Source organism: Oryzias latipes, chromosome 10, assembly GCF_053564925.1.
Source record: "Oryzias latipes strain Hd-rR chromosome 10, Olatipes_Hd-rR_3.1".
Classification (NCBI taxonomy): Eukaryota; Metazoa; Chordata; class Actinopteri; order Beloniformes; family Adrianichthyidae; genus Oryzias; species Oryzias latipes.
The window spans coordinates 32,509,743-32,521,946 of record NC_136246.1 but is presented as its reverse complement, the minus strand read 5'-3'; the positions used below and the strand labels follow the sequence as shown (position 1 = coordinate 32,521,946).

The window sequence follows — 12,204 nt, the reverse complement described above, 5'->3', positions numbered from 1 at the left end:
ATGCATTTGTTTTTATTCAATTCTTTATTTCATTCTCACAAAACAATTGCAAGAACAAAACAATGTATTAGGTAAACATGTCTATTATTATTATTATTATTATTATTATTATTATTATTATTATTATTATTATTACTGCCCCTTTACCCTGATAAATAAAACCATTAGTGTTTCTTTCCTTTTCTCTCCCAAAAAAAATAAAGAGAAAAAAACAACAAATCAAAAACACCTACAAACTAGTTTAGATATTATTGAAAATAAAGACAAAAAAAGCTTCAAAATACATTTTTATTCATATTTTTAGAATATTGGATTTATAAAAACTTTAAAAAATGTTTATTATATCCACCTTATTGTTATCTGGTTTGTATATTATTATAATTAGTCTCTTTATTTTAGATCTAAATGTACAAGTTTTTGAAAATTGCATGTCCTTTTAAATTGCAATACTTTTTAATGTATTTTGTATCTTATAAGGTATAAATTAACAAAAAAAATTCAATATTTTATTCTTATTTTAGACCTAATCTGTGAATTTTCATTTAATTATCTAAATACTTCTTAGAATAGAATATCTTTCTTTCTATAGCACTTTTCCTAGAAAGAATCGTATCACAGAGAGGTAATAAAAACCTTTCACAGTAATGATAAAAAACTAAAAACATACTAAAAGAAGGACTAAAATCAACTAAAAGCTCTCCTGCATGAAAATGTCTAAAAACAAACGGAGTCGATTTTAAATCAGCCACATCCCCCTGTAGTTACTTTCTGTCATTATTCTCATTTATTTTGTTTATCTTGTTATAAAGGAGTTGCTGCTAATTTTTTTGGACTCGTAACGATAAAGCTTTTCTAAATCTGGAATTCCATCAAACGTTGCCTCTGGTTCGGTCTTTGGTTTCCGCTGCTCTGCGCGGCGTCTGCTCCTGCAGCCCGGACTGGATCTGTGGATGGGCGTGGTCACACCGACGCCGACACGGTCTAGCAGAAAGGAAGTCTTCAGCAGGGAGGACAAAATAACAAATGCCAAAAGCGATCTGCCAGATTTTTAAAAAATAAATCCCAACTTGTTGTAGGCCAAAGGCTCCACGAAGGGAACAGCCTCGTCCTTCCAGATAACGGTTTTAATTCCTTTAAACGTTTTTTTTTTTAGGATCTTATTTGTTCAGACTATAAAACAGGCTTTGGCGTTGAAGAAACGTCAAATGTTCAACCTAAACTTGATGTGAAACAAAATTGTGAATTTTTGGGGTCCAGATGTTTTTTTCCGGTAGAAATGTTCTCTAAGTCCTAAATAACAGAAATACTGCATGAGCTGCTTTTGTTACAGGATGAAGGCACATTATGAAAGAGGAATATGGTGATGTACTCTTAGAGTCTGCTGGCTGCTCCGCTCTGTAAATGTTTAATCTGACAGATAAATGTCCACTTATGTAATGTGAGGGAAAGCTTAGTTTCCTCCTCTAACCTCTTTAACCTTTAATACTGTAGATCATGCAGTAATGATGCTGTTATGGAGGCATGGAGCTCTTTCATCAGCCGTCTGCAGCCTCTTCGCTTGTCTGATAACAGAACCAAACATTTTTACAGTCTCAACACTTTATTCCATTTATTTTCTTTCCAGTTTAACCAAACACGAAGGTCCAATTAAGAAATAGAAAGACTAATGTTTAGCTTCAGACTCTTTCTGTGGCTGGAAACCTGGCGGATGCCGCATTTGCTGCAGAGCCGCATTGACAGTCATTTGTTGTTTATGTTGTTGGGAGCTCACGGTTGAATCCGGCGGATAAAGTCGGGGCAGAAGCTGATCTCTCAGCCAATTTTTCACATTTTGTTTACCTTTTAAAGACAATAAATTTCTCCCAACACAAACAAACGCCGGCGCAGAAACAGAGAAATGCAGAAAGATGTGGAGGAGGAATGCTGAGAAAATAATCTTTTCCATGTGGAGTACACCTGTTATCATCTATTTGTTATTCTGGGTGTATTTAAGTCCACCCCCTTTTCCAGCTCATCCACTATATCAACACAGAAATCTAGAATTTGATTTATCAACCCAGAGTTTCCTCATTCAGGATAAATGGATATTTTCTCACTGTAATTTTTCAAAGTGCAGTTTTTCTGTATCATTGAGCTTCTACTATTTGCAGCTCTATGATTACAGCAGATCCGGCCTCAGGCTCGTCCTTTGTCGCCTCATCCTTCGTTTTTGGGGAGATTTGGGATTTTGTGGTGGGTCATTAAAGGCTGCAAACAACGTTGGAATGGAGTGAATAAGAAGATGGAAGGTGGAGTGGCTCTTTGTTTGCTCCACCGTCTGCGTTTTGACTCACTGATGGTTTCAGCAAAAATACTTGGACTTCCTCTCCTCACCCTTCCTGGGTTCCTCAAATCAAATTAGATTCATGAATCAGCGATTCACAGATCAAACCACTTAATGTATTGTTTGAATGGCTGTCTTTATGTCTTTTACTGGATGTATGGAAGTTAAAACATGTATTTACTCAGCATCATTTATACCTTTATTTAGAACAGAAGACAAGAATAAAAAAAACAAATAAAAACACAAAGATTTAGAAAGAAAGAAACGTTTTTATTACTTTAAACAATCAATAGGTTTTTCTGTCAACTTCCTGGTTAACTTCAGCAAGAAACAAAACATAGACATCACTGTTGTTTAGGATCATTCAACAACAAATCCTGAAAAAGTTATCCACAGTTTTTCCATCCTCAGAGTTTAGCTGGATAAAGTTCTAGTACAGGATGAATGAATGAAGAACCTTTTTGGCCGAGAGAGACATGAACGCCTCATATTTTTAAATGTAATTTTCTGAGAGCCATACAATATGTTCAAAACTAAAAATACAAGTGAATGTGTGCATTTTATGTAATTTTAACACTTTTAAAGTACAATAAGTCTGTGGATTCCTTTATATAACATTGTTATTGTAGCGGATTGAGTTGGACTGGGTGGGTGTGGGTGTTTGGTGGCGTTCTAAGTTCCGGGGTTCATTGAACGCATCAAGCAAAGATGCTGGTTGGCCCTCAGTTCTGTTGCTCAGCCTGTCGTTGGGGAGTTTGGACCAATGGGTCTTTTGATGCTTCCTGACTCCTGTTTTAGTAGATCGATGGATGACCAGAAGACGCAGCAACACCTCAATAGAAATAGAACAATTAGAAAAGCCTCAGCATCCTTTCCCCTAAACTGAAAACAGTGTTTCCAGCAGAAAACAGGTTTTACAAACGGACTAAACCAAGAAACTCCCCAACCTTTACTTAAACATTTTTACAGATGCGTTCCAGTCTTCGGACTTCTCCACCATGCTAGCAGACGGTCACATGACATCACATATTCATCACAAGATTTTCCTAATTTTTTTAATTTATAGTATTTTTTATAATCGACTATGTTTTTTCATCTGCAAAAAAACAAACACTTGATAGTTTTATTTTGAAAATAAGAACCTTCGCCGACACTTTACTATGAAGGTTTATTTACTTCCTGTGACGGTAGCACATTCAGTTTGTTTTGTTTGCGCACCTAAAATTTAACAATATTCTGCGATTTTAGAGCGATAATTACATTGCCTGAAATGTTCTTTTTTACAACACTTTACTACATGAAGATTAGCGATCAGGGACGTCACGAACATTCATAGTTGAATTTTTGAGTATTCTGATATTTGTTCCAGCCCTGATATGTAACCGTGTAATCTGTCATGTAGGTGATGTCACACAGCCACTACGTGAATTTTGCACGGATGAAAATTGGTGGTACGTGTATATTCGTGGAAAAAAAGTCTGAAAAGTTGTGGTCTTTACATGAAATCACCATTTTAAAACCACGGAAGAAGTACGAATAAACCACGCAAAGAACAAGTAAACCAACGTAGGACAGGAACCGTGCGTGTTGAGTGCACTGTTTACATGTATTTCATGAGAGAATTGTGCGTCAATTACGTCATTTTAACGTGATATAAAAGTTATACATTGGTGGTACATGCATGGAAAGTCTGTTAGACATCCGTTGAACGATCATGGAAAAAACACACATTTGCATATTTAAATCACGCTCAACTGCATAAGATACGTGTAAAATGTGCAGGTTATACCGTATGTAGTGTGTAACAACACATTATCCAGCAGGAGGAGCTTTTCTTTTATGACTAGTTTTTATGGTGGAAATATTGTTTCTTTGTTCTGGTTAGTTTGGTCCAATGCTCGTCTCTATTTGCGCGCTTGAGACTTCAACTTCTAATGACTTTTTTCTGGACACAGAAATCCATCAGAAGGAGATTCATAGAATTACAGAAGGGAGGTGATTCTGTTTGACACATTTATCCCACTTAAACATTATTAAACGGCTGATACCAAATGTTTGTTTTAGTCTTCTGAATGTCTTTTCTCTTTCTCAGAATATGAATAACTCCTCAAACTCTGATGTGAGGATTCTGCTGACATTTAAGTTGCTTTTATGCGAAGCATCTGTTGCTGTTTGCCCTCTCTGCTGCACTGAGGCAGCCATGGAAAAAGGATTATGCATATTAACAACCACAACATGCGTTTCTGCTTTTATACGTAACTCTAAAGATGTTTACATTTCATGTTTGATCATTTTCGATGCAGAACTGAAGCTAAAGTCGTTTTGGGTTTTGAATTGGGTTGAGGGTTGCACAAACACACACTCTGAGATAGGCATGGGATGAGAGACGCAGGGAAACTTTAAAGTTATTTCTAAGATTTTTGTAATCGTCACTGTATTTCTACAACTAAATTCTGTATGTGTTTGAAGAAATATTTGTTTCTAAACAGAAAAATATTTATCCCTGCATCTTACATTTTTCTTTGAGCATTATGGAGGTTCTGGAACAAAAGAAATCAGAAAAAAAGTTGTTTTAATTTCCAAAATTTCATAGCATTTTCAAGATTAGTTTTAAAATGTGAAATTCTTTTTGGGCACAAACTTGTGACTCATCAAGCTTCTGTGCAAACACAGAAAAAAAAATCGGTTATGTGGCAAAAGCAACGAGCAAACATTCCCAAAACAGTGCAGACGTTAAATATCTGGACTTTCTCAACCTGAACTCCGGGGAAAAACAACGAACAGGCCAACAGACGTAGCTGTGGTGCATTTTGTCCAGACTTTCTGTTGGTTTGATGATGCGGTTCCACAGAACAGCTAGCCTTTGTTAGCTAAGACATTGAGCAGGATTTGATGTCCAAATATTCTGTATTTCAACAGCATCTTGATATCTACTAATACTACCGACCTAAACTAAGAACACTTTGAGAAAATCCTCAACAGCTCTGAGTTTGTTTGTTTTTCGTCTAAATGATTCAGTCGTGTTTTAATCCTGGAAACATGAAAGCTTTAGAGTTTGAGCCCCTCGACTCTGACTGAGCTCAAATATAAGCGCTAAAAAAACCTCTGGACAAACTAAAGGCAGTATGCATCACACAGGCTTCAAATAAGACCAACAAACAGATGTATTTACAGAGCTGTTACCTGATGTCTGTGTAAAGAAGAGGGGAAAGAGATCAGCCAAGCACGGGCCTCTCTATCACACATCTTCAAGCTTTTAAACCTCAACCGGGCACGATCAGCTGGTCTCCATCAACAGGTTTCAGGAAGCACCTACAAGGGCTCCAACCCACCAACTATGCAACTCAAAGGGCTTTGCTGGTTCAAATCCTTCGTGAATGTTGATGGGTTTGTCTCCAACACTTGTGGAGATGGAGGTTTTAAAGCTCAAGCCCCCTCATCCTGAAAAGGATCCTGCAGCAGTTCCATGAGCCTCAAATAGCTTCAAACAGACCGTTTGTGATCCAGTCTGTGAGCCTGAAAAGAATTCCTGCAGAAAACCCCGTCCCATGCCGACTCGGAGGTCCTCTCCTTCCTGCTGTCTGATGGGTTAAACTAACCTTGTTTTTCCTTCTTCTTTCCCTCCTGCCCTTTTGTTTCTACCTTCCCTCCAACATTTTGTCATTTTTCTTGCATGACACCATTTCCTCACGTTTAACCTTTTCTTTGTGTCATGTTTCACATTATTCACTCTGCCGTTTTGCTCATTTTTCCTTTTGTCCTTTTTGTCTTGGGTTATTTATTTTTTTACTTCCCCTTTTTGTGTCCTCGTCTTCACCCGCACTTCCACCTCCTTCCTTGTCGTCCCCTCTCCCTCCCGTCTCTCCAGCGGCTGCTCCTCCGCCTCCAAGCTGCTCCTCTGGTTCTGCAACACCAGACCAGTGCCCGTGTAGCTGCTGTTTTAGGGCCACCCCAGGTTCTGTCAAGTGAGTCCGCTGCCTCACACTCTCACCTCAACCCCCATGCACTTTGTCCTGCAGCAAACCCTCGTCTCTGTCACACTAACAGGTGTTCATCCCTATGCTTTGGTCCAGTGGTGACCCGGACACAATATAACCGAGGCGGAAGCAGTTCGATTCCCGCCAAAAATACTGTGCTGTTTTTTCCAATGCCCTTATGGTTAGGAGGGCGCCTCCATGAGGTCGACCGGAGGTGAAAAGATACTGTAGAAACATCTTGTGCATCCAGAGACTGGAGCAACGGGGTTTGTAGTTTCTGCTGTCCGCCCTCTGTGCCGGGAGGTTTGCATATCTCCCTAGGCACCTGCTCAGTAGAGCTGGATGATGCTTTGCTTTTTGCATAAAGGTGTTATTGGGATGCTCTGTGCCCTACGGTCCTGCCCACAGCCCAGAGGTCAATTTGTAATGAAATCTGCAGAAACTAGGTCCTAGTAAGACCATCATTAAATCGTCATTAAAAAGCTACTGGGAACGCTTTGAAGGCAGATCCATATATGGTTAGACTGGGTGTTTAGGGATATTAAAAGCTCCCAGAAAGCATTGCTGTATGTTCTTCAAAAGCATCCGTCCCTTTCTTTGGCGCTCAGAAACGCTGACGTGTCTCCTGAGGTTCCGATAAACGTGAAGGCAGAAGATTGACAGCCAGTTGAATCAGTCGAGTCAAAACAGATGAGAGGTCAGCTGCCTGGTCGATTAATTCCTGCCGCCCTCCACCCCCTCCCCCTGACCGTTTGACCTTGGGTGGTAGATACTGAACAAACAATACTGTTGATGGAAGTTTCCTCAGAGGAGCGTCGTAGAGAACAGAGCTGCACCTCTCCAGCTGAAGGGGATCGGACAGATGTCCGAGATACGACCCTGATCTGTGAGGCAAACCTGACAGGGTTTGTCCCAACCGGAGAGACGTCACGATACATCTGGGATAGACGGATGCAGGCGAACAGGACAAATATGATGAAAGGACACGGCAAACACTTTGTTTTTTAAAGGTGAACGTGGATCCCATTTAAGGTTGTGCATGTTTCCTGTAAGCCGGACGGAAACATTTAAGCGATAAATGACATCTTTCTACCTGAAAAATAGACTGCTAGCTTTACACCTCTCTCCGTTCATCTTTATTCTTTTTTTCTCTTGTTGCTTTAAATCCGGTTCTGCTTCCTCCTCTTCCTCACTTTTTCTCTGTTACATAAAGACACAGCTTTATGTTAACGGTTATAGAATAAAGAGATTAAAATCACTTAAACATACAGTTACACTCTAAAATAATAAGCTGCAATGGGTGGAATGTAGTATATATTTTTATTTTTAGAACAATTCTAGATGTTTTAAGTCTGTAAAACTCCTCACTACACACCTATCAGGAGGCAGAACACAAATAGAAAGTACCGGTTGGCTCCATTAAACCAAAATACTCGTATAGAGAAATAGAAATAGCCATTTTTGCTTTGATAACTTTTTCCAAAATGTCCTTGATAAGTTATTCAAGGTTTAAATTGACCAATCAGGTGCCTCAGTAAAAGTAGGTGGAGCCTGCTGGCCCCCACGTCCAGCATTCAAGACATTTGACAGATTTTTTGTGGCTTGGTTTCCAGTGGTAGGTGTGCGGCCTTCCAACAAGCCCACTCCTGATTGGCAAGGGGGGGTTACCATAGAAACATTGACTCAGACCAACTCAGACCAATTGATTGATTGGTGGGTTGGTTGGTTGGTTGATTGATTGATTGATTAATTGTTCGATTGATTGATTGATTGATTGATTGATTGATTGATTGATTGATTGATTGATTGATTGATTGATTGATTGATTGATTGATTGATTGATTGATTGATTGATTGATTGATTGATTGATTGCAAGTATTGTAGTCAAAGCAATAAAGAATTTACAAAGATTTACAAACTCATTACAGAACTGATGAAATACATAAAAAAACTCAAAATAAAACAAAGACACTTAAATCACATTTGCTTAATTAATTACAGTGATCATTAACTAAACTCCTGCGGAGCTTCATTTATTACTTGAAAAGGAGCGTGAAGAAGCGAGTTTATATAATCCCACCCCTACTAAGTTAATTAATTTTATAGTTTTTGTAGTTGCCCGGTGGAACTGTGGTTAGCGCTCTTGCTTCACAGCAAGAAGGCCCCTGGTTCAAGTCCCGGCTGGGGGCCCTGAACCAGAACATCAATGGGGGTCCTTTCTGTGTGGAGTTTGCATGTTCTCCCCGTGCATGCGCGGGTTCTCTCCGGGATCTCCGGCTTCCTCCCACCGTCCAAAAACATGCTTCATAGGTTAATTGGCAACTCTAAATTGTCCCTAGGTGTGAGAGTGAGAGTGAATGGATGTGTGATTGTGGACCTTCTACCCTGCGACAGACTGGCGACCTGTCCAAGGTGTCCCCCTGCCTTCGCCCATGAGTGGCTGGGATAGGCTCCAGCAGCCCCGTGAACCCGAAAGGGACAAAACGGAATAGAAAATGAATGAATGAATGAGTTTTTGTAGTCGAGTTCTGATGCGATAGATTCTTTTCAAGTTACAAAATCCAATGAATATTAATGATTGATTATCTTCAAAAAAACATTCATTCATGATTTCAGTAAATAGTATGGAATTGACTTCATGTGGTTGGATCTGGAAGTGAACCATTTTTGGATGACGCCACAAAAACAAGATAAGACTGTACAGTTTTAATCATAAAATGGGAACAAATTGTTAATATGGGAAATAATAAATTAAATGGGACATTTACAGAGAAATTTGCTGTCATTTTCATGTGCACGGCCTTAAAAAGGTTTAAACCCTATGGAACCCTGTGCAAGACTGCAAAAGATAAATGGCGTTAAAGCGAGAGAAAACTGTCAACAGCTTCAAAAGTATTCTGGAAAGGTATCCAGCAAAGAAAAGCCACGCACACCTACACACCTTTTGTCCTCCTGGAAATAAATTTATGTCTTTATTTTCAAATCGATGTTTTCATATCCGAAGTCCCTACGAAAGGCAGGCATGAGTCACATCTGGTTTGTCAGAGACAGAAATGGTCACTTTTGGGTCAGAAAGAGGCTCCACCTGACACGCACATCTACGACCATCTGCGACAAAGCAGAGGAGAAAGGTGCCACTTACATCACCATGGTAACCAGATCAATCTCTGCTCTGAGAGTAAACGATCGAAAACACTGTGCTACTTCTTAAGTTATTTGAGCAGATAAAACCTTTACTTGGTGCCCTCTGGAAGAATGAAGCCTTAACAATTAGTTTTATAAATTTAGCTTTATTTTACCCATAATAGTTTTACTGTGAGCAGAAGTTATAAAAAAAAAAAGCTGCAGTCAGACAAAAATAGATAAGTACACTTCAGCTGATGAGTGCTCAGAATACAGCCAAACAAATATCTGCTCCATCAGAACTTCGCTTTGTGAGACGAACAAAGACATGCAGACAATGAGAGGACGGCGAGGACGAGCCGTTTCCTCTCTGACACAGAAACATGTCCCATTGCAGACAGGAATCATTATCTGGAGATGCTCTCAGCCGTCACTGAGAAAACAGACAAGAAAACTCCTGCTGACACGGAAAAAAGAGATGAAGCTGATAGGTAAACATCAGAGGTTTCATGTTGATTTTTCTGCTCGTTGAATCGACTAATGAACAGAAAAAACAAAGAAAAAGAAATTGGACTTTGTGGATTGGATGAAGTGGAGATCAGAATGGACACAAACAGGAAGTGATGACAGAAGGAGACGCTGCTCAATATGAGTCACCTATAGTAGTGCATTGTATTCTGCATCCTGATTGGCTGTAGTCCACACTGTCAATCAATCTCCTCCGTAGCGTGCCGCCTTTACAGAATGAATACAGTCAGTTTGTCTGTCTGAGAAAAGAGGATAGAGTGTTTAGTGAGGAATCATCTAGAATTATTGAGGAAGATGAACAGTTTGCTTTAATTTCTTTTAATTTAATTTTATGTATGAGAATGACAAAAAAGATCTATCTATCTATGTTTCTATATCTGTATCTATATATCATGTTTTTCAACCTCTGGTTATTTTTAGAAGACAATTTCCATGAAGTAATAGGACAAACTATACGATTATTTCAGATGTTTAAAGTCCATCCTGCTTGAATCTTTTTCCGGTTACATAAACAAATCGTCTTCAGTGTTTTTCCTTTCAAGGTGATGCTAAATAATGAAGTTCTGGATTAAACTCATTGCAAACTAGCTGCATTCGGCGTGAAGGGGTTAAACACTAAATGGGGTAAAGTCTGAGAATCTGAGATGGAACCAGTTTTCCTACTTGCTTCTGTCACGTTTGACAGTCGTGGTCATCTGGGTGGAAGGACGCTGAGTCAGCGCTCATATCTGCCACCCTGGAGGGCATAATGCCTTCAGAGGAGCATTTGAAAGCGGAGCGACGGAGGGGAGTCATGAAGCAAAGGAGTAGGTCTTATGATCTTGTTTTCCTGCCTTTTATCTTGTCGCTGCTCAACTGAAATGACATCATTGCTCGGCGCCACTCGTGAGGGGCACCATCTCCGTACCAGTCTCACATTAAAGCTGAACTCTGACCTCTTAAATTCTCATCCTGTGATCCCTCACAAAGCAAAGTCACCATGAACTGAATTTCCTGTCTGCACCTATTTTCATCCATTCAAGTCAAAAAACATTAAGGAAGAAACTAATGCTCTTATTTTTTGAAATTTTCCTTGTTTTGCATCCTTTATGTTGCGTTTAGCTGCATTTCCATCATGCAGCAGCAAACCTGTAGAGGAAATTAAAGTCCGTAGATAGAATAAATTCATGAACCAAGTGTGATGAAGGACAACGCTGGACCCCAGACTAAAGGAGGACGCTCTGATGGACCCACTCCACCGGCTGCAGACTCCAGCGCCATTTTCAGAGCTATAAGTGTGAAGTGATGATAGCTCTTTCAATGGTACTGCAGTAAGCATTCACATGAGCATCCGCTCCACTGTGGATGGAGCCTTCATGGGGGCTGCAATCTTCAGACCCGGCCAACTTTTCCTCATCGACGATGTCTGATTCCCAGCATGACTTTGACTTCCTGTTTCAGTTTGAGAAAATTCTGCTCTACGTTCTGATTCTTCTTTCTGCCTTTAGAGGGCGCCACAGCCTCCAGACACGTTGACTTCCTGGTTGAAGCCCTTTAAAAGCTCTAAAGTAATAAGAAGAAGGCAGTCTGTTTTCACCTTTATGTCAAAGGATTTAACACTTCTAGAAAAAAATGAATGCTTACATTCGGATTTTAATTTCCATTTATGAACCTCAGAATTTTGTTTAAAGTTGACATTGTATACAAAAGGGGATTTTGATTGACATTTGGCTTTAGTTCTACTTCAGCCTTGATGGGTATAATGTCTTTTGAGACCAATAGGTCATGTGACCACCCAGTTTACCCCACAGCTTTGTTCCACCAATTCCTTCACAGCAGATTTAAGTGTCTCTGACCTTCATCAGATCATTCCGTTTTCTCTAGTTTTTCTATTGTTACTCCTTGTTATCACCGGTTACTTTCATCCCTTTTCCAGACCATTGCAGGTTTTGTTTACCACCTTTCCTCACATTTATCTCGTATTTTCCATTTTTGGAGCAATGACCTGTTCATTCTTTCCTCTGTGGGCATTTGTCCGTTTATATCTCCAACAATCATTTTTTAGCATTTCTTCAGAGTAAATATTTCATTTTTTAGAAGAGGACGAATTATTTGCAGTTTTTTTTTAGATGAGCGATGACGCTAAGAGACTTTCCAAACTTTCCTTTTCTCCTCAAAAATGGCAAAGAGCTTCAGTTTTGTGCCAAAAAGATCCCAGAGATTCAGCAGCAGAGCAGGCAGCTGCCATCATTTTCAGCAGGGACGATCAGGAG

At 39.5% G+C, this 12,204-nt stretch overlaps 1 protein-coding gene and 1 non-coding gene across 6 annotated transcripts in view; both read left to right on the top strand.

The window, feature by feature from the left end:
* The window catches only part of htr4 (5-hydroxytryptamine receptor 4), a 179,877-nt gene that overhangs the window by 147,783 nt on the left and 19,890 nt on the right, over positions 1-12,204 (top strand). The window contains exon 7 of one of the 5 annotated variants that reach the window (XM_011480564.4): positions 6,192-6,288. The exons of the other annotated variants lie outside the window; for them this stretch is intronic. Coding sequence (XP_011478866.1) covers positions 6,192-6,255 — 64 coding nt within the window. The 3' untranslated portion in view covers positions 6,256-6,288. The remainder of the gene's footprint in view (positions 1-6,191; positions 6,289-12,204) is intronic. 5 annotated transcript variants of the gene reach the window in all.
* On the top strand, positions 11,185-11,279 carry mir458 (microRNA mir-458). The gene has a single exon (NR_107141.1). It is a non-coding gene; the product is annotated as a microRNA mir-458 (primary transcript).